At 38.2% G+C, this 22535-nt stretch overlaps 1 protein-coding gene across 6 annotated transcripts; it reads left to right on the forward strand.

Moving 5' to 3' along the window:
- Window positions 1-1387: 1387 nt before the first annotated feature.
- Window positions 1388-22179, forward strand: LOC127945175 (protein kinase C-binding protein 1). Of its 6 annotated transcripts, none has more exons than XM_052541780.1 (20): window positions 1388-2120; window positions 6969-7039; window positions 7457-7617; window positions 9689-9832; window positions 11185-11298; window positions 11439-11531; window positions 11713-11800; window positions 11884-11939; window positions 12148-12225; window positions 12357-12472; window positions 12830-13302; window positions 13394-13501; window positions 13603-13755; window positions 15146-15670; window positions 15761-16168; window positions 17007-17137; window positions 19166-19246; window positions 19406-19484; window positions 19684-19923; window positions 20127-21430. In XM_052541780.1, the coding sequence occupies exons 1-20, from the start codon at window positions 2107-2109 to the stop codon at window positions 20306-20308; spliced, it is 3315 nt and encodes a 1104-aa protein (XP_052397740.1). In that variant the 5' UTR covers window positions 1388-2106; the 3' UTR covers window positions 20309-21430. The 6 variants fall into 6 exon arrangements, with proteins under 6 accessions (XP_052397740.1, XP_052397737.1, XP_052397743.1 ...); XM_052541777.1 differs by having other exon boundaries at window positions 1389-2120; window positions 9611-9832; XM_052541783.1 differs by having other exon boundaries at window positions 1417-2120; window positions 21287-22179.
- The last annotated feature ends 356 nt before the right edge of the window (window positions 22180-22535 follow it).

Here is a 22535-nt window from a genome sequence, read left to right on the forward strand (position 1 = left end):
ACATTTCTGTATTAGTAATTTTGTGATGTGATTTTGTCTTTTTTTACTGGTATTTCTATATTTATTTTATTTCAGTTTTAGTTTTGTTTTTAGTAAATAAGAACTTAATTCATTTAAATTAGTTGCCAATGCAATATATATAATTTTATATTAATTATAAAAAAAGTCTTATATTTATATTTCTTTTTTATATTTTATTTGTTTATATGTTTTTCTTTTTGGATTTAAGTTATTTAGTAATTATTAAATAAATTGTTTAGTATTTTCAGTAATGTGACTTAAACTTACTGATTTCATTCAGTTGCCAAAGCAAAATTTATTGACTTTTTTTTAGTTTATGTTTTTACATTAACATTTTTCAACTTTTTTTCAATGCAAAAAAATAAATGTTTAATAGATTTAGTTAACAATAACACCACTGTTGTAGACATATTTTCTTTTGATAAACGTTCACCAAGCAGGTTTGTGAATTCATCGTGTTATTATTTCATATCTAAATCTTTAAGGTGATTTCAGACCAAAGTGTATTCCCTGTCTCTCCAGGAGATGTCAGTGTTGTGTAAATGTCTCCGAGTCCTACTGGAAGCTTTTTTACATTTATTTGTTTTGTTACTTCACTCATTACGTAATGTCAAGTGTATTTCATTTGGATTTGCACTGATTACTGATATAATATTGGCACACAGGGATTAAAAATTTACTTTTAATCTCAACAGCCAATTTGAATATTATATTTTTAGTTACTAGCCATTCATAACTTCTAATAGCCAAAAAAACAAAAAAAAAAACAAACCTTATTTCATATTCTGAGTGGTTAGTTCACAGAAGTGACATAAATAAATCTTTCCCAATAAGTTTAAATTGATTTTACCTGTTATGTGCATTTTTACCTTTATAAAGTCATTTTTTCCTATAAAAAAGTCAAATTCTTACATGTAATCAGTCAATTATAATAATAATACATTTAGACTGTTACTAAACAAAGGACATCTGTATCAACGAAACTAATCTTTTGCAGAAGTTGCATATGGAGAGGCATTTACATGTTAATGCAGCTTAGAGGGACGTGTAATGATTTATCCTGCCCTTACTCACTGCATAAATAATGTTCTGATATTTTAAACATGAAATGTTAAATACTGCTATTTTAATATATATATATATATATATATATATATATATATATATATATATATATATATATATATATATATATATAAATGAAAAGATACTTTAAATGTGAATTTAAAACCGCCAGCAGGTGACAGCGAGTCTCTATTAATAAGTGATTCATTGCGACTGAACCGATTCATTTAAACGATCGATTAATTCAGGAACGAAACACAATTTTTTTTTTTTTTTTGGCGAAATAGACCAAGAACTGCTAATATGGTGTCTAAAAAATATCTTAAATTGTGTTCCTAAGACGAACGAAGCTTTCACGGATTTGGAACGACAAGGCGGTAAGTGATTTTCATTTTTGGGATGGAGAATCCCTTCATTTTCAAACCACGGTGGAATAATACATTGTGTTGTTGTTTCCTCTTCACATTTTAGGTTGAATATCTGCTTTCAATATTTTTCATGAATCGGTTGCAGTTCAAGCACAGGAAGTTATGGTGGCTGTACTATTTTTGCCTAGGGCTAATGTTCACTGAAGGAGTGTCTCATTATTTCTCAACCGGTTCCTGTGGGGGCAGGGATTAAACAAAGGCCTCCACACGGACTGGAGACAAACAGCAGAGTTTCAGTACGAAATCACAACATATGTCCACAGGTAACCGACATTCAGCTGCTAGTTCGCAGTGTCTCTGCTCAAATCAAGCCTGTTTTTGATCGAGTGAGGCCTAGTTGTGTCTCTCCCTCTCCCCTGTGCTCTTTCCCGCACTCACTGATCCTGCAACGCTGAACAAAGATGGTTACTCAGGAAGCGCCTCGGCCAATCAGACGAGGCCTTACATCCTGCGAGCCTGAGGGCAGCCAATCATGGCCCTGCTCTGATCACACAGGCCTGAGCTCCGAGTGTGGAGAGGAGAGCCCTCCCTAGTCTACAGGCTGAGGCTGTCCTCCATGTTTGATAAGTGTTGACATTACACTGTTTCAGCCATGCATCCACAGAGGTAAGCCTGAGGTTTTCTTATGTCTGTCCTCTCTCGTCATTGTACTGTTTTCATCCACTGCTAACACTGTGAATTGCAGATTTGATTCTCCAGTGACCGGGAAGGCCTAAGCAAAGGCCTGTGTCTCAGAGAGAAACAGGGCAGAGGAGGAAGGAGGTGTGGGGGGAGAGGGCCAGAGGAGGGGGGTCAGGCTCTCTCCCTCCCGCTCTCCTAAACTTTGGCCCGTTGGCTGCTCGGTCACATGGTTACAAGGCAGACGAAGTCAGATATCACTCATAGCTGTACTGACAAACAGCTCAGTGACAGTCATTTCTGGATATGTAGGGCCCTCTGTTGATCTGCCCCACGTAGAGGGTGGAGGACCAGGGGGGTGGGGTGCTCGGGCGATGTACTTTTCTAAGCTGATTGCCTGTCCCATTGTCTGTTTGTGTCACAAGCCCCGCCATAGAAAATGGAGGCATCTGTTAGGGCCTTATTAGAGAGCTGAGAGTCATAGCTGTGGTCACTTTACACAGGGGCAGGATGGGTAATTTAAAACGTTTAAAAAAAAATATATATATATATATATATATATATATAACATTTTATGCTAATTTTTTGCGTGACAGTCGTGTTTGTCTTATGTTTTCAGGTTATAGTTTGTTTCAGGAGAGCATTCTAGTATCATTCTTCATTTAGTCGGCGGTACAGCTATTTTTTGTGCTGTTTTTGAACACATCCTTAAGAAAATAAATGGCCATTTGCATTTTTTGATAACATTTATTACTGTCAGTCACATTCCAAGTATGAGTTTAAAAATAAATAGTCTGAGACACCTTTTCTTTCCTAAGCATGGATTATTCCTGAATAAGGATTTTATCTGATTCATATACATCATCCAAAGTATTTATATAATAAGGAAATCATTTTTCCTTAGGCCAATATTTATCGTGATACTCTACAACGCAGACAGCCACATGGCAAAACACAACATCGTCCGAGTTAATCAGAATTTTTTAAGAGCAGGATTTTTTTCCATTGCTGTATTGCAAATTAGCATTAGCACAGCTAAAATATTAAATTAAAATGTTGAATTCAGTTCCTTTTTAAACTTAAAGTCAAAACAGAACAGATTCCTGTCATAGACCAGCCTGTGGTGTAAAACAGCGCTTTTAAAAAGATTATTTGGATGACGTTTACATTATTATTATTATTATTATTATTATTATTATTATTATTAATCTCCTTTAAGTTTCTTTAGTGATTTATTGTGAAGTTAACAATAAAATAGCACTTCCACACAAACACACACACAGCTGCTCCCAAAGACAAAACAAGCGAGCACAAACCACACGGGACCAAAAGCCTCCTGATGCATTCCCAACAGATCCTTGGCCTTTCTAATGATATTTATTGCTGGTTTAAAAAAAAAAAAACATTCAATACATATCATATTTCACCTGTTTATCAACAACAAATGGCTTGTGAGTTAGTTGTTGTAATTATGAACAATTAATTTAATTACAATCACAATACAGTCGGCTAGACCTTTATATATTGTTTGCCTAACTACTCTTTATGGGAAAATGACTGGAGGGTTTTATGTTGGTACGGTGCAGCTCAAAATGTGTTCCCAGGGAGCTCATGCCACTGCCATTGGGATTCGTGTCAAGGAAGAAATGTTAGAAAGGATTGTGGTGATTGGCTTTCTGCCATTGGGAGGAAATGACCAGTAGTGGTCTGACAAGGCTATTTTGCCTGCGTTATATCAGCAACAGAAGAAGTTGAGTCGTATCAACATCGACATCTGTGACAGGAAACAACTGTGTGCTTGTAAAGTCACTGTGTACCACAAAGCTGCTCTTTTTGACAGCCCCAGAGCACAATCTGGGAGAACGGTTCGCCTTGTCTGAATGGCAAACGTTTGTTTGCATGTTGATCGTCAAGTGCATTAGCGCTTCACTTGTTTTTCTCAGCTGTGGCTCTTGAGACTGACCTATAAGCACAGGTTTCTCTCGTTCTCCCTGTTTACTGTAAGCTCCTGTGCCATGGACGTGCCAGAGCCGCGTCTCTGGCCTGGAGGGAGGGGGAAGGGAGCTCGAGCAGAGCGCTGGGGGAAGGGAGGCACTCTCATTTCCTGCGAAGAGAGAAAAAAAGACCTCGGCTCACTCTCTGACCAGTTATCTCCACATTCACAGCCGCCTTGCTCCTTTATTTGGGTCTGTTTGCGGGGACCTCTGATTGTCTCTCTGCTCAGATCGTTCTAGAAGACTCCGGTTTGGAGGCCGGTTTGCTTGCAGAGCGCTGGTTTTCTTTCTCGTCATCGGATCAGCTTCAGGACTTCCTGTTTCTTTGATTTCTGTGTAGAGATCTGGATCTTCAGCCACGCAGTTGGCTTGACATTATTTGACCTTTCTGAAGCGAGCAGGAAAAGAGAGGCCCGGTGGATGGGAGCTTTTGTCGTGACGTGGCCCTAATGTGACATAACATCCTCACGGCCTCGCATTACAGTCAAAAATGGAGAGCCCTCAGGCCCTTGGCTTCACGCTTAGATGTGCATTTCCCACCTCAGTCATTGCATGGCTTGTTTTATTTTGCTGAAACGGATACACTTTCTCCAGGCGTATGTCATTATTGTCGTTTCTGAAACACTCTGTGTGATTTTTCTGAACAACCTGGAATATTTTCTTGTGAGAAAGGTGAGTTTTATTCATCGCCGCAGAGAATTATGTGCCATTTTGATAGATTTCTTCCTTTTATATTGTCCTCTTGAAGGATGTCTCTGAATACATTTAAGTATATGATTATTATTTTCTACGATGTCAAGCCGTGGCCCTGTCAATGAGAATTAGTAAAAGACTAAGGCCTCATTGTGGCCTGATGATCAATCCTCTCAGTTGTGCTTGTGCTCAACACTGGTCCTAATCCTGACCTCATGTAATGGAGAACTGTTGCCAGCTTCTAGTCTTTTCTTTTGCACAAAGACTGGGATCAAGGCCTTGCCGTTGTAGGATTGTGTTTGTGCCATTGGCCTCTTCTCTTTCACCTGTCATTTTTGAGCTGCTTTTTGGTACCCGTCATTTCCATCCTGCCCTTGTGGTTGAGAAGGTTTTCGTTGATTGATTGACCCAACGGGTTTCCTCTATAGGGGGGTAAATAAGGCCTCATTGTGGTCAGGATACATGTGGTTGAGAGTTGAGTAGAGTAGTCCCCTCTTTTTGTTGTTGTTAATTTCTTCAGCTTATCAGTTTATTTTTATTAACTGTTCTTAAATGTTAAATGTTTCTGATTAGATTAAATTATCACTAAATGTATAGGATTTATTTGTTACCTCTATTTATTATTAGATGTTGTTTTTGGTCAAATGATTATGTCAAATAATAGCACTACAACATTGAATGTAAAGTTCAGGGGGATAGATCTTTATTTATCTTTATTTGCAAGGATTGGGACACATTTAAGAAACCCAAGCAGATGGAATTTTTATAGAAATCCTTCTGAAACCTGTCACATTAATCGCGCACGACTAAAATTGGTTTTGGGTAGTCTTGTCCACTGAATTCTCACTGGTTGGAAATACCATTTCACAAAACTGTTGGATACATTAAACGTCAAATTTGTTGTGATGCGCAAATAAAGGTCTTCACTTGCCAAGACCAACTCAATGTGAAAATTGGAACTGCAAATGACCAAAATGTGCATCTGTCCGATGAGATTTCATTGTAGAGCTGGCTGTTCAGCACAAGGCCACAAAATGTGACCCATGACAAATAAAAATGTGCTATCGCTCCAAACCTGTAAGAAATTACGATATTTTTGATTCATCCCGAGAGCTCTCTGACCCTCCCATAGACAGCAAAGGTACCATGATCAACATCCAGAAACATAGCAGGGACATTGGTAAAATATCCATGTGACAGTCGGGGTTTAACCTTAATTTTACGACACTACGACAATTTTTTTTTGTGCGAAAAAGAAATACAACAAATTTATTCAACAATTCGTCTCCTTCATGTCACCTTAGCAACATTTTGGAGAGTATCCACTGAACGCAAACAGCGTATGTTGTTTTGTGTCAGCTGCGGCACACGGATGCATTGTTTTCGTTCAAATCAAAACGCAAACGATGTAGAAAACGTATCTGCGTGCCGCTGTCACCACTGATAAGCTATTACTACATCTAATGTAGAAACAACAATTTTCTGTAAAGCTGCTTTGCAACAATTTGCATCGCAAAAAGCACTATACAAATAAACTTTAATTGAATTAACTAAAAAAAATGGTGTCATCTTGACAGCCTAGTGTAAATTTTATGCTTGATAGACCACATTTTGAGTCTATCGGTGTCAGTAGCTGATGGTGTTTTCGTACCAATCATGCCTGAACTTGGACGAGGTCAAATCCTCTCAGACAAGACGTAGACTAATAAGACTGAATTAAAAACACTCTCCAGTGCTCAGTAGACGTCTACTTCATAATCCCTTGTGAGTGGACCTGTTCACGGCGGCGTTCCCCACAAAAATTATTGCTTCATTTGAAGGAGGTGCTGATCTCGTACTAGACACAGAGCAAGAGAGACTTTACGTCTCGTATGTCTCGATCAGACGAGGAAGGTTAAACGGCTTCATAACATCATGTAAATTCACTCTGCAGGCCCATGATTGGTTACTGCACAGTTCAGACAAAGCAATACTCATGCAAGGGTCTCCTTGCACAAGATGTGGAATGGAGGACGATTGCACTGAACAACAACAACATAACTCTGGAGATTAGATTACATCACCCAAGTCTTTCATCTCGGGGGGAGACCTCACGAGATTTCAGTGTCTTATTCCAGCGTTTATTTTGCTCTCTCTCTACTTCATTTAGTTTGGCTGTGGAGGAAATAAAGACCGAGTCTGATGCTGTTGATGGGATGGAGGCGTCGATGCCACCCAAAGGTATTTGTTTCCCTTTGATTTCTAATGTGGCACTTTTGTTGTATCGCTCTGCTTCATCTTTCTCAGTTCATGCAGTCTTATGTCACAAACTCCAAATATAGATTGTCAGATTTTGAGTGTTCAGTTCATGAGCTGAAATGAATAAAAAGCAAGTCACGCTTTTAATCTGAACCACATCAAATGTGGCATGCAACCTAATTTTGTCTTTCATTACGCCGACTGGTTGTTGCTGTCTGGTATTCATGTTAGTAGGTTAGTCAGACGTTTTGTTTGAGTCTTGAAGATGTGCATAAAAGGCAACCCTTTTTGTGCATGTGGAGGTCAATGCTTTGAAAGGTCACAATCACAGGCCCAGCTGGGTGATGTGTTGTATTATCCATGCCTTGCCTAGTAAAGCAGCTGTGGTTCTTTCATCAGCGGTCCCTGATCTAGGATCAGCAGAGCCGGCGCTGGCTCCGCAGAAGAGGAAAGCACCCAGTCCTCCACATTCCTCAAACGGACACTCTCCTTCTGACACGTCACCCAGTCCCACAAAGAAGAAGAAGAAACCAGGATTAGTCAACAACAGTAAAGACCAAGTATGTTCCCTCCTTGGCTGCCCTCTTTGGTTGAATTGAAATTAATTTGAGCTGATAATTCCTGCTCAAATTAACTGAAAAACATTCATAGCATCTAAAACAGACCTTTGGTTTGTAAGTCAAACTCTTGTCTCTTCCCGTGTCCTTTGACATCTTCTTGCATTTTTCTATTCAAACGGCCAATTTAAATAAATTACTGATCTGCATGATCAAAGTCGACCCTATGTATATATGTACATTTCATGTTTTTGTTCATACTATGAAATCCAATGGTGTCCAAACAACATTGGATAAAATATGGACCAAAACATTGAAACATTTCGTTCTTTCATAATAATGTTATACATGTTTGAAAAGAGACAAGGGTTTAATAAATGATCAAATAATTTCAGGGGAGGTGTCACTTTGATTGATTCATGTTATTGCATTAGATAGTAAAATAATGGAAAAGAAATATAAAATTATACTTTTTTAATGATATACTGTTTATAATGAAGGCAGAATGTATTGTGACATGTTCCAGACCGTTCAAAGGTTTGGGGTTGATATTAGTTTTTTTAGTCTCTTATGCACTCTAAAGTCTCTTTAAGACAAGTCATGTCACTATTTGAAACGCCTCTCGGGCATCCAAGTCCAGTTCCTATCTCTTTGAATGGGGAAACGTCAAATTCTCCAAAACTGTTCACTAATCTTAGGATTAAATTTCATATTTGAAATCACTGAAGAAATCTGACAACAACAGTGTCATAAATGTTGTTACCTTTGCTCTAATAGCGTTATAAAAAGTTTATTTCTCAGGCTAGCTCAGTCAGTGCGCCGTCCTAAGAGCACGTCTCAGAGCACTGACGGTTTCTGTAGTAACTGGGACTTCTAACGGCAGTTGCTGACTTTTACCGATAAGCGATTGGCTCTTTAATTCAGAAGGCGGGGCTTCCTGCGATTGAGCAGCCATATTGAGCGTAGCTTTTTTCCCCGTTCAAAACCATACGAGTGACGTGTCTTGGGTATTCTATAGATTGTGCATGCCAAGGCATTTATTTGATCAGAAATACAATAAAACTTTAATATTGTAAGTACTATTTTATTAGATTTAAAATTTTCAGCATCATTACTTCAGTATTCAGTGTCACATGATCTTTCAGAAATTTGCTCCAGAGACATTATATAAAAATTATATTAATTTTTATGTAAAAAATTATATAAAAAATTAAATATTTTTGACCTCAAATTTTTTTAGTATATATACTTAATGTGATGAACTGCACCTGTGGTTAGCAGCTGGTTAAAGTCACTGCAGAAAGAGCTAAAAGGGAAGTTAGTTTAAGAAAAGCTGTTGCTTTCGTTACTTATCATTTTTTTTTGCATATGACAAGTGTCCAGATGCTTCTTTCTGGGACCACTGTGTGTTCACTTTATTACAGATAAAAATCAAGTGCACTGATTTAATTGAATGTTGTGCAGTTGTTGTGGTGGTGTGTTGCAATGCAAATGAACAATGTTTCATGAAAGATGCCAAATGTGGATTTATTTAATGTTCTTATTTATAAAAATAAAAAAAATAAGCACATTTATATTTATTGATTTCTTTTGATACCTTTTTGATAATTATTAAAAACGAATAATTAGCTGCCAGTTTTTATGATTATGTTTAATATATTTCCATTCAATCACAACTTGGTCTAAAGTATATTTTGCCACTGTCTCTTGATCCTGCTAATCTGTATTTGGCATCTGATCGTAATTTAGGATTTCGTTCAAATCCTGACGAAACGCACTTGATCTCAGACATCAGGTGTTTCTCAGATCACACATGGGTCATACAGTGTGTTTAGGGAAATGTGAAATCTTCCCAGTGTACCGTTTTTGACCCAGTGGTCATGTGACTGCTTACCTGTTCATTCTTGATTTATTGCAGTGTCTTGCTACGTTTCCCCTGCGAGTGTTGTGGCTTGTGATTTGACCCCTTGCCCTGTCTCTCTTGCCTGCATTTCAGTGTGAGCTTAGACATGGTCCCTTTTACTATGTCAAGCAGCCCGCACTCACCACAGACCCTGTTGATGTTGTGCCGCAGGACGGGAGGAATGACTTCTACTGCTGGGTGTGTCACCGCGAGGGTCAGGTGCTCTGCTGTGAGCTCTGCCCGCGCGTCTACCACGCCAAGTGCCTCAAACTGGCTGCAGAGCCTGAGGGCGACTGGTTCTGTCCAGAGTGCGAGGTACTGAGGACTGTGTATGTCGGCTGTTATGTCACGGGACTGTCCTTATGGCACTTTAAATGTGTTCAGAACACAAAGCGCTGCTAAATAGTAATAAATACTGCCCATAACCAGGCAAATGGAAACTCAAGTTCTGTTCCAAAAGCTAGTGAGCTGTCTACTTATTTCGAGGGATATGCAGGCAAAGTTCTGATGTGAAGATTGTTTCAAAAATTAGGCAAAATTAACTTAAAGGGCAAGAAATGAAAATGGTCATTTACTCACTCCAGTCATTCCAAAACTGTATAGTCTTGTTGACGACAAGAAAACAAGGGGACGTTACTAAAATTACCAAAAATTTAAATAAAAACAAGTAAAAGCTATATAGGAATATAATAAATAAGTGAAATATAACAAATGGGAAGTACTAAAATTGCAAAAACTTAGATAAAAACTATATAGAATTAAACAAAAAGACTAATACAAATGGAAAAAGCATGTAACAAAATTACTAAAACTTAAAGCTAAAATTAATTGAATTATTAATTAAAAACGTAACTTCTTTTAAAACAAACAAATACTATAAAAGTATGTAAATAATACTAAAATAAAATTCTGACATGACTTTCTGGAACATAAAAGATATTTTGAGAATGGATGATACAGTGGAAGTCAACGCGCTCATCATCTTTTGCATTATTTATTTTTAAAATATCACAGTATCTTTTGTGGAGAATCCCTAGCGCTTTTTTAAATTATTATTCAAAATAGCAGACGAGTCACGATAAATGTTGATTTCTAAATGAACATTTCATTCGGTACTAAAAATAGTGTTAAAAGGATAATTGAATTGGCTGTTTTGACCAGTATTTAGCGTATTATATATTTGTATGCTTATCGTGTTCATGTATCAGTATTTTTAGCTTAGAAACGAGTGGTTTGAGTGAGCGCTATTTTTCCATATCAATTAGGATGCTGTCTAGGCAGTAGACACAAGCTCACTAGGTTTTGGAGCACGTGTGTTCACTAATACAGGTGCTTCAGCAAGAGTTTTATGCTTTTGTTTGGACTAGAATGAACTAGACCATTTAGGAACTAATTAACCTGGTTGAATTTGCGTAGATATAATTTTTGCTAAATCTTGTCATGCATCATGAAATCTGAAATTTGTTCACAAATAAATTGATTCCGGTACAATTCATATGTTTACAGCTGAAATGCATTTGTACACCCCTTATTCGGAGCAGAATGAATTTGAGTACATTTTATTATATCAAGTTAAATAAACAGTAACAGAGTCAACAGTCGCTTTGAGAGCATGATTTTAAAGTGTATTTGTGAATCTAGTTCAGTCAATTCAATCTCTGCTTCAGAAAATAACGGTGGCTGAGTGCATCGAGACTCAGAGTAAAGCGATGACCATGCTGAACCTGGAGCAGCTGTCCTACCTGCTGAAGTTCGCTTTGCAGAAAATGAAACAGCCAGGGGTGAGTCAACCAAACCACATTAAATCCTCACAGTTTCTTTAATCACTCCATTGTTTCATTTTGATGGTCTCAGTTTTTATGTGGTTGCATACACTAATTCAGCCCTTGCGGTGTGTCATTATGAATGATTTATCTTGCAGACCGAACCGTTTCAGAAGCCGGTGTCACTTGAACAGCACCCGGATTATGCCGAGTATATATTTCACCCCATGGATCTGTCCACTCTAGAGAAGGTAGATCAGCTCTTCTGTACTACTAGTGCACTTCTTGTGTTCATTCTGAAGAGTGTCTATCATTTAAAACCAATAAACATCTTTTTGTCTTTTTGTTGTTGTTGTGAAGTTTAGATTTTGAGGCCACTGTTTGTGCCTAAAGGTAAAAAATACTGTAACTGAGAAATATGTGTGTCTGTAGAATATCAAGAAGAAAATGTACGGTTGCACAGAAGCGTTTTTGGCCGACATGAAGTGGATTCTACACAACTGTATCATATATAATGGAGGTGAGTGCCGGTCTGTGAAATCAGCGCACGTGTATCGTGACTCATATCTGTACATTCATGAAACTTCAATGCGTCTATTTCAGCAAACCATAAGCTAACAGCAACTGCTAAAGTTATCGTCAAGATCTGTGAACACGAAGTGAGTACTGTAATATCCTTACAAGACATGTTATGATGTAAATAAACCAAATACTTTCATTCAAAAGTTTGTTATATTGGTGAAAGACACTAGTTTTATTTACTTTTGTTCTGTTTTTATATATATACTATATAATATATATATATAATTGTATACATTTTAATGTTGTAAAGGTTGTAACCCTACAGTATCTATAAATCATCCACAGATGAATGAAATTGAGGTTTGTCCAGAGTGCTACCTGTCCGCCTGTCAGAAGAGGGACAACTGGTTCTGTGAACCTTGTGTAAGAGGAGGAGGATTTTTAATATTAGATTAGTCATTTTGCAATATGGTTTAAAAATAATAATCATGTAGTTAAATATGTGGGCTGTATGTAATGTGTGGCTAATGGTGATGTTTGTTGCTTTCATGCAGTCTCAGCCTCATCCTTTAGTGTGGGCCAAACTGAAAGGTTTCCCCTTCTGGCCCGCTAAAGCCTTGAGGGACAAGGACGGTCAGGTGGACGCACGCTTCTTTGGCCAGCATGACAGGTGAGCCGGTTAATCTGGCAAAAACATTAGCAATATGTTGAATATTTACCTCCAAATCACCTCCAGCAAATCAAGGACCTTGGTTTGTTTTAATAGCATCTGTGATTTATACGCAGTAGCAAATACATTTGGGATGTTTGCTTGATTTTGGGGGATTTATTTAGGCTACAGTGCGTTTAGTGAAGTCTTAAAGTTTTTTGTTCATCTGTATCTATATGTGCATTCCAATTTAATAATTCCTAAAGGTTATTGTATCATATACTTGTTATATTTACAACAATATCAATATTATCATGGAGTTTTTCTGTCATACGCTATTTTTCTATATGCTAAAATTCACCCTCATTTGTCTTTCAGAGCCTGGGTGCCCTTAAACAACTGTTACCTCATGTCTAAGGAGATCCCCTTCTCTGTGAAGAAGACCAAAAGCATCTTCAACAGCGCCATGCAGGAAATGGAGGTCTACGTGGAGAACGTGCGCAAGAAATACGGCGTGTTCAACTACGCCCCGTTCAGGACACCTTACACGCCCAACAACCAGTTCCAGATGCTGCAGGACCCTAATAACCCTAAAAAAGGCACGGTGAAGCCTGACAAACAGGACAAGGTCAAGTTCAGCTTCGACATGACCGCATCCCCCAAGATGCACTTGAGTAAGACCGTGATGTCAGGAGGACCGGGGCGCCGGGTGTCTGTGACAGACATGCCCAGGTCACCAATGAGCACCAACTCCTCAGTCCACACGGGGTCTGACCTCGAGCAGGACGAGCGAGGGCCCAGAGTGTCATCCAGTCACTATAGCGGCGGTGAAGACTCCATGGATTGCACAGGTGATTCATTCGATTCGATGCTTTGAAACGGCTAGTGTTTGATTTTAGGATTAATAGTGGGTGATTTAAAGTTTTAAAGTTTTGCCCACAGCGTCTCCTGCGTCTGTGAAGACAAGCACCAGCCCCAAGCCTCTCCTGCCCACGCCGGTTAAACAGGAAAGGAGTTCAGGCACCGGAAGCATACTTAACCTCAATCTAGGTGAGTCTCGAATCAACCTGAGGCCCACAGAAACAACCACTGATCTCTGATCCTTCATTTCTCATGTTTGTTGAACGTTTGTGTTGGATGTGCTCCCTCAGATCGCATTAAAGCTGAAATGGACCTGAAGGAGTTGAGTGAAACTGTACAGCAACAACAACAACAGCAGCAAGGGACGTCGGTTCTCCTCAGCTCTCCTAAAAAACCTACTAGGAGTTTGGATAAAACTATAGAGAGCTGCAAGGCTCAGCTGGGTAATGGACATGTGATGATTAACAATAGACCTCAAACAATGAAAAATATGAATACTGTATTTACGACAAGGTTTGCTTTGTTAAGAATTTTCAATTCAATTAGAGGGAGCAAAAGAAGCTAGAATTTAAATTTAAATATAAAGTAGAATTAAAAAAATTTCACTTCAAATTAATCCTATACAGTAACTGTAAAGCCCCGTTCACACCAAGAATGATAACTATAAAGATAACGATATTTGCGTCTGCGCCAGCGAACGATATCGGGCTATTCAGATTCAAACTGAAGCGCGCGGCTTGAATACACCCACACAGAAGAAAAAGCAGCGAGACTGTTCAAGTTTTTTATTTTACTGTTTGCTTCGCGGTGAGAGGAATAAGACATAATTCACCCCAAACAGATGCTAACGCATAGTTTACCGTGGAGGTGTGTGCGAAACAACCAATCCAAACTGGTTATGTTAGTTGACCAATCAGAACACAGTATGCTACCGAAAGGTGGGGTTTAAGGAAACTGAATCTTTTGAACAGCTTTGCGCGAACCGTTTGGGGATCTCTGAGAATTGAGGTAATTTTAAAATGATATTTTGACAAAATGACAATGTTTTTTAACCTTGGATGGATTTAAACCTGTTGAACAGGATTTATAAACAGTGATAGGAAGCTTAGAATTTTCATCTTACTGGCTCTTTAAATCCTCGATCTCGTTATAGCAGGATGGATTCTGATTGGACGTCAATATTTGTATCACTCATCAGCTGGGAAAAAAAATCGTTCTAAATTGATTCCAACTATACCGTTTCTCTATGCCTTTATCGTTATAGTTGTAGTGTGGACTCTGCTATTCTTTAATATTGAGAACGATTTTTTAAACTATATCTTTATCGTTATCTTTATAGTTATCGTGCTTGGTGTGAACGGACCTTAATAGTAACAAGAAAAGGGAAACCTTATGAAAACCGTTTTTGCTTTAAAGTTAAAAAGAACTTAAAAAAAAAATCTAGATGTTTTTACTGATAAACTGATAAACAACGCGATTTATAAACCAGGGTGGAAGAAATACTAATTTCCCAGAATGCCATTAAACTATCATTGAATTTCTTTAATTTGCAGTTCAGAAAATTCCTCTTCCTGTCATTCCAATTCAGCTTCCTGTTGGTTGTGAACAACTCAAATTCCAACTTATGAATTGAAAGGGAGACCATTCTTTAATATTAAACTTAGTACAACCTTGACATTGATTTTAAGAGGTTTATAAACTATACATACTCACAATTAAATGTAGGCTAGATAAGCATGAGACTTCTTTCAAAAACTTTGAAGTAAATGTCCTTTCAAAACAGTAAATTATTAAATCAGAAAAATGTATTTTTCTTTTTTTTCCTATCCACAGGAATCAATGAGATCTCCGATGTCGTGTACCGCCGTGTTGAGCACAGTGACACAGACGAATCTGACAAATCTGACTCCAGCGACAGTGAATTCATGTCTGAGGACGAACAGAAGCCCAAGGACACTAACCACAACAGCAGCGCCCACAGAGACTCCAAAAAGAGAGCCAGACCTCCATCCGCTCAAGCACAAGAACAAGACACTGCCCCATCAACAGCTGGAGGAACACCAGGTGGAGACCAGCAACCCTCAGATCCCCAGACCAAAGAGAAGGTAAGCGGTAGTGTGGAGAAAGACTCCCAGGAGAAGAGCAAACCCGTGCAGCAGCCCCAGAAGGAGAGGACACAGCCTGGGCAGGACGCTCGGCCGGCTGGATCAGAGCTGGAGGGCGACTCTGACTCTGAGCGGGAGCTGGTGATAGACCTCGGGGAAGAACAGGGCGGGAGGGAAAAGAAGAAAGCCAAGCGAGAGACCCCATCAGCCCCCAGCTCCACAACTAAAGATCAGACCGGCATTAAAACAGATGGTAGGTACCTCACAGTTTGGATTTTGTTTTACAATTTCTAATCTGAATCTTAAAATTGTATGTCTATATCATGTTCTTCCTTTTGTTTAGGTAAAGCGTCTGCATCTACCAGCATATCAGCTGCTTCTTCTACAGATAACACTTCCATCAATCCTGGTCCAAAAGATGCCGCCGCATCAGCCATCAAGGCTCCAGCCACCGTCCCAGCTGCATCTACAACTCAAGCCACCTCCACCTCCGCTCTTCAGCCCGTGTCTGCTGTCCCTGTTGCTTCCAATATGGTGAAAAAACAGCGCCCTCTGCTGCCCAAGGAGAACACGCAGCCGGCCCAGCGGCCTGCGACCAGGAACCCGGCTGGCGGTAAATGCCAGACGTCGTCTCAGAAGGTGCAGAGACAGCAACAACAACAAGTTGAGACGGCTCCTCAGAGCCAAGCGCAGCCCCAGACCTCAGCCAACAACTCCAGCACTCGCTACCAGACCAGACAGTCTGTTAAAGGTAAAAACTAGACCCCCTCTCACTGCAGAAGCTTTATTCCCATTATAATTGCAATTTTATATATATATATATATATATATATATATATATATATATATATATATATATATATATATATATATATTTGAAAAATGTTTATATTTTTTACTGCTCTAGCCGAATACCCCTAGATAAAAAAAAATATATATATATATATATATATATATTTTTTTTTATATATATATATATATAAATAATATATAATAATATATAATAAATATATATATTGTTATACATTTAAAAAAAATTGTAATCTAGGTGAAGATATGTAAATATCTGTTTTTATTTAATGAATATAATTTTGTATAATAATCTGTTTAATTAGATTTTTAAAAATCTGAATTAAAAATGTATATCTAAAACAGATTTTTGTTATAATATACTACCCAGAATGCTTCGCTCTAGAGAACTGATAAAAACAATGGGACCCCTCGGGCGATAGATGATATCGATGATAGAGTCAGCACACCATATAAAATAAATCACATACATTTATTTATTATACATTTATCATGGCTCGTCATCTGTCCATGCTTTTAAAGCTCAAAATAATACATTATTTATGGAAAAATTAAATGCTTTCACAAAAAAAATTTAAATAAAGAGTTTCACATTCCAGCTTCATATTCACCCACAAGTGACATCTAATTCTAAAAAAAAAAAAAAAAAAAAAAAACCTACAAAACTAAAGGATGAGACATATTTATTCTCCGTGTTTATTAACATTATGCAGCTCAATTCATATCGAGCCCATAACGTTGTTTCAAGCTGGCATTAACCCTTTCTGTTGTTTCCCCAGCTGTTCAACACAAAGAGCCCTCACCTGTTAACATGGGCTCTGGTACGTCCACTTCCTGTCTGGCTGGGGACTTCCTCACCCCTCCAGCCTCCGCTGATGTCGCCGCTGACATCGCCAAGTACACCACTAAGGTGAGAGAGATAGTCCCTTCTGATGTAAAGATGGTTCAATCAAACAAGCACATAAGAGCAAATGAACACCTCCAAAAAGCAGAGCTTCTTTTTTTTTATCTGAAATTTTTAAATATTATGTTTTGAAACACGAAACCTTGATTACAGGCCACAGCTACAACTGCAACTTTAAAAGACCTTGTGTGTATATATATACAGTATTGTTCAAAATAATAGCAGTACAATGTGACTAACCAGAATAATCAAGGTTTTTCGTATATTTTTTTATTGCTACGTGGCAAACAAGTTACCAGTAGGTTCAGTAGATTCTCAGAAAACAAACAAGACCCAGCATTCATGATATGCACGCTCTTAAGGCTGTGCAATTGGGCAATTAGTTGAATTAGTTGAAAGGGGTGTGTTCAAAAAAATAGCAGTGTGGCATTCAATCACTGAGGTCATCAATTTTGTGAAGAAACAGGTGTGAATCAGGTGGCCCCTATTTAAGGATGAAGCCAACACTTGTTGAACATGCATTTGAAAGCTGAGGAAAATGGGTCGTTCAAGACATTGTTCAGAAGAACAGCGTACTTTGATTAAAAAGTTGATTAGAGAGGGGAAAACCTATAAAGAGGTGCAAAAAATGATAGGCTGTTCAGCTAAAATGATCTCCAATGCCTTAAAATGGAGAGCAAAACCAGAGAGACGTGGAAGAAAACGGAAGACAACCATCAAAATGGATAGAAAAATAACCAGAATGGCAAAGGCTCAGCCAATGATCACCTCCAGGATGATCAAAGACAGTCTGGAGTTACCTGTAAGTACTGTGACAGTTAGAAGACGTCTGTGTGAAGCTAATCTATTTTCAAGAATCCCCCGCAAAGTCCCTCTGTTAAAAAAAAGGCATGTGCAGAAGAGGTTACAATTTGCCAAAGAACACATCAACTGGCCTAAAGAGAAATGGAGGAACATTTTGTGGACTGATGAGAGTAAAATTGTTCTTTTTGGGTCCAAGGGCCACAGGCAGTTTGTGAGACGACCCCCAAACTCTGAATTCAAGCCACAGTACACAGTGAAGACAGTGAAGCATGGAGGTGCAAGCATCATGATATGGGCATGTTTCTCCTACTATGGTGTTGGGCCTATTCATCGCATACCAGGGATCATGGATCAGTTTGCATATGTTAAAATACTTGAAGAGGTCATGTTGCCCTATGCTGAAGAGGACATGCCCTTGAAATGGTTGTTTCAACAAGACAATGACCCAAAACACACTAGTAAACGGGCAAAGTCTTGGTTCCAAACCAACAAAATTAATGTTATGGAGTGGCCAGCCCAATCTCCAGACCTTAATCCAATTGAGAACTTGTGGGGTGATATCAAAAATGCTGTTTCTGAAGCAAAACCAAGAAATGTGAATGAATTGTGGAATGTTGTTAAAGAATCATGGAGTGGAATAACAGCTGAGAGGTGCCACAAGTTGGTTGACTCCATGCCACACAGATGTCAAGCAGTTTTAAAAAACTGTGGTCATCCAACTAAATATTAGTTTAGTGATTCACAGGATTGCTAAATCCCAGAAAAAAAAAATGTTTGTACAAAATAGTTTTGAGTTTGTACAGTCAAAGGTAGACACTGCTATTTTTTTGAACACACCTCTTTCAACTAATTGCCCAATTGCACAGCCTTAAGAGCGTGCATATCATGAATGCTGGGTCTTGTTTGTTTTCTGACAATCTACTGAACCTACTGGTAACTTGTTTGCCACGTAGCAATAAAAAATATACTAAAAACCTTGATTATTCTGGTTAGTCACATTGTACTGCTATTATTTTGAACAATACTGTGTATATATATATATATATAATATATATATATAATGTATATAAATAGTATACTAGTATTTACATTTATTATATGGAATGAATTATGATGGTTGTTGGATATTTAACTTATTTGATCCTTGATTAATTCTACTATTATTTACATTTTGCCTAAATAATTTAAAAATCAATGTTGACTGTTGTCTGTTTTCCTTCATAATGGCAGATGATGGATGTGATCAAGGGAACGATGACGGAGATATACAATGATCTCTCTAAGAGCACGACGGGGAACACCATTGCAGAGGTTTGTGCTTCTTGATTTTATTTCACCATTCATACTCCTAATATGTTTTTAATAAAAAAAATTGAATTTATAGGTTGTACATTTACGGGTTGCAGGTTAACAGACAGGTTTCTTTGTTATGGTTCTCTTGGGTGACTTTCTCTGTGGATTGTGTTGCAGATCCGGCGGTTGCGGATTGAGATTGAGAAACTCCAGTGGCTGCATCAGCAGGAGCTGTCAGAGATGAAACATAACCTCGGTAACTCTCCTTTATGACTTACAATAGCACTGCAAACTGCATTATGGGAGTTTTATGATAGCCAATGGTTTTATTAGACAACATTTACAGAGAATAGATCACTAAACTCCTTTCCTACAAGTTCTAGATGAGCAAGTCAGAGCTTCAACCACTGATATATAACTATTGTGTATGTGTGTGTGTGTGTGTGTGTGTGTAGAGCTGACCATGGCTGAGATGAGGCAGAGTCTGGAGCAGGAGAGAGAGCGGCTGGTGTCAGAGGTGAAGAAACAGATGGAGATGGAGAAACAGCAGGCGGTGGACGAGACCAAGAAGAAGCAGTGGTGTGCCAACTGCAAGAAAGAGGCCATCTTCTACTGCTGCTGGAACACAAGTTACTGTGACTACCCCTGCCAGCAGGCACACTGGCCCGAACACATGAAATCCTGCACCCAGTCAGGTAAACAGACCCACACCCCACTCTCTTTCTGTTTCTGCTCTTTTACACTTCTAATAATAAAGGTTCTTTATTGGAGTCCATGGTTCCATGAAGAACCTTTATCCTCAATGTAAACGTTCTGTTGTTCAAAAGGTTCTTCACACTAATTGGTTCTTTCAATGGCATTGCTATAAAAACCTGCTTTTGGAACTTTTATTTCCAAGAGTGTGCCACTTTTACCAAAAGACTAGAAGAGAGAAGAAATGACAGGGATCAAGAAGTCTTACAGGCCAGATTCAAACTTTTATTGCCCAAATTAGCACCAAAGCTCAGTGTGCCAGTATGTACCAAATGCAAGACCACAACTCTGAATGGCTATGTTCAGAATAGGAAATGTGTATACTAAAGTTTGTATACTGTGCACAGTATGCGATTTTTGTAAACGTGGAATATATTTGAATATATTATATACATATTGTGGTACACAGGCTTTCAACATCAATGACAGCTGATCAACAATTTCAGCAGTAGACTAGACGGGGGTGGGTTAAATTCGGAGCAAATTTCCCTACACGGATCAGTAAACGTAATCCACCAATACATGTTTCACTGTGAACATCACGTCATTTTAAAATGATGATGTGCCCACAGCAGCAAAACCGTACACATGCTGGAAATCCAACCACCACGTACACTTCCATAACAATGTGCATGAATCAATACTCCTCGAATATTAAAGCACTCACCTGTCACTTGGAAATAAAGTCATTCCATGTCCCTTTACTCGTATTAAAAAGTAAACTTGGCCTTATAACTTGTTTTGCTCGGGGCTAGATGTTTGTCACTCATACATACAATCTTTTAAATGGTGCACAAAACCTTTGTTAGCGAATTCAGTTTGAGTAGTTTATCCTTTCTTAGTTATTCCTCTTTTGTCTGCAAAAGAGCGCCTTGAAAAAGGCATTCAGTAGATCAACAACAAGATCTGATGTAGGTGACTGCGGCTGTCATTTTCTTTTCGTTTAATGTCACTTTCATACCTGGGAAATTCCAAGCTAAACGCATTTAATGCAATTGCCAAATTGGGATATATTAACACTGTAACCAGGTTGTTTTTCATGTCTGCTGGTTGAATCGACCTCAATAAGGTGACATTTAGCCCCTGGAATGTGAATTTTAATGGGGGACACCTCGAAACGTGATTGGATGGGTTTTGTTAAAGAAAAACGTGCTGTCATTGAACATTTGATCAGGCAGAATGCAGTGTACACAGTGTGTTGTAAGATAGCATTCCATTCTGAACATAGCCACTCTCAGTTTCCTTTTGCATTTATTTCTGAAAAGCAATTGTGTTAATAATTTTCTCTCTTTTTTATCACCTTAGCCACCGCAACTCAGCAGGAAGCGGAAACAGAAGTCAGTTCGGACACCGCAGGAAAACCTGTAGGACAGTCCCCTAAAACCCAGCCTTCACCAACCGGTGAAAGAACATCACCCGCAAACCGAGGACCCTCCCCTTTCACAGACAACAATAAAGGCAGCTCCTCCGTGGCTGTCTCATAACCCCAGTGTGAAATCTTTTTTAGCATCAGAACAGTGCCATTCAAAGACAGTCAGATGTTAACACCAAAGGACCTTGACTCGTATCAAACAGACTGTTTCTTGTTCAGTGTGATCATGACATGATGTCACTTCCTGTTCACTACATCCAACACAACATTCGGATAATGCCTATAAAAGTTCGATTAATTTCTATGTACATTTCGTATTTGAATTCGTGACTTGTTTAGTACAAAGACAGAAACACCCTTTGATATAAAATATGCAACTGTAAAACTTGTCCTTTTTTTTATACATATCAACTTTTGTAAACTTAAATGTGTTTGATCAAAATCATTTTTTTTCTCTCAATGTGAAAGATGCACTTAGAAGTGCCTCTGAAAGAGTAAGTTCATTTTATCAAAAGAAGAGCGTGTTTGTACAAGGTCAAACATTTGTGGATCATGATTGTTAGTACTAATGGATTGTCACTACGTTTTTTTTTGTTTTTGTTTTTTTGAAAGATTGAATTTAATATCTTTCAACCACAAAGGCTTCTTGTCAAATAAATATACAAAAACGAGCAAAAGTCTAGAGGAGTAAAGGAAAAGTTTATACTTTTTGTGGGCATGTTTCTTTTTTCTCTCGTCTTGTGGACTCTCTTGTTTACATACTGTAAATACAAAAGAATAAGCAGAGATGGTATCTGTAAGAAAAATAAAGTCTTCATGAGACAAATCCTTGTTGTTTTACACGTGTGTCAAGAATACCTGTGAATGCATGCGATTCAACTAGTTGCTTATCGGCAAACATCAATATGATTTTGGCTGTTTATTAGTCCTAACAAAGCACATATTACTGACTTATTTTGCATGAACTTATCTTAAATCCTTTAATCCTTCCCTATACGTGAACCTAACTACCTTACTTAATATTAATAAGCGATAAATTTGGAGTTTATTAAAAGTCGTTAATAGTAAGAATCGGTCCCTAAATTAAAGCATGACATCCCTTAATAACCATACATTCTTTGCGCATTTGACCAGTTAAATATTATGGATATATATGGATCTATCTTTCGACATTAAATAAAT

Source organism: Carassius gibelio, chromosome A23 (genome assembly GCF_023724105.1).
Source record: "Carassius gibelio isolate Cgi1373 ecotype wild population from Czech Republic chromosome A23, carGib1.2-hapl.c, whole genome shotgun sequence".
NCBI lineage: Eukaryota > Metazoa > Chordata > Actinopteri > Cypriniformes > Cyprinidae > Carassius > Carassius gibelio.

Coding starts and splice junctions, on each gene's coding strand:
- LOC127945175 (XM_052541777.1), top strand. Junction 11,299..11,438: donor AGAAAATGAAACAGCCAGGG/GTGAGTCAACCA, acceptor TTTATCTTGCAG/ACCGAACCGTTTCAGAAGCC. Junction 19,247..19,405: donor CGGGGAACACCATTGCAGAG/GTTTGTGCTTCT, acceptor ATTGTGTTGCAG/ATCCGGCGGTTGCGGATTGA.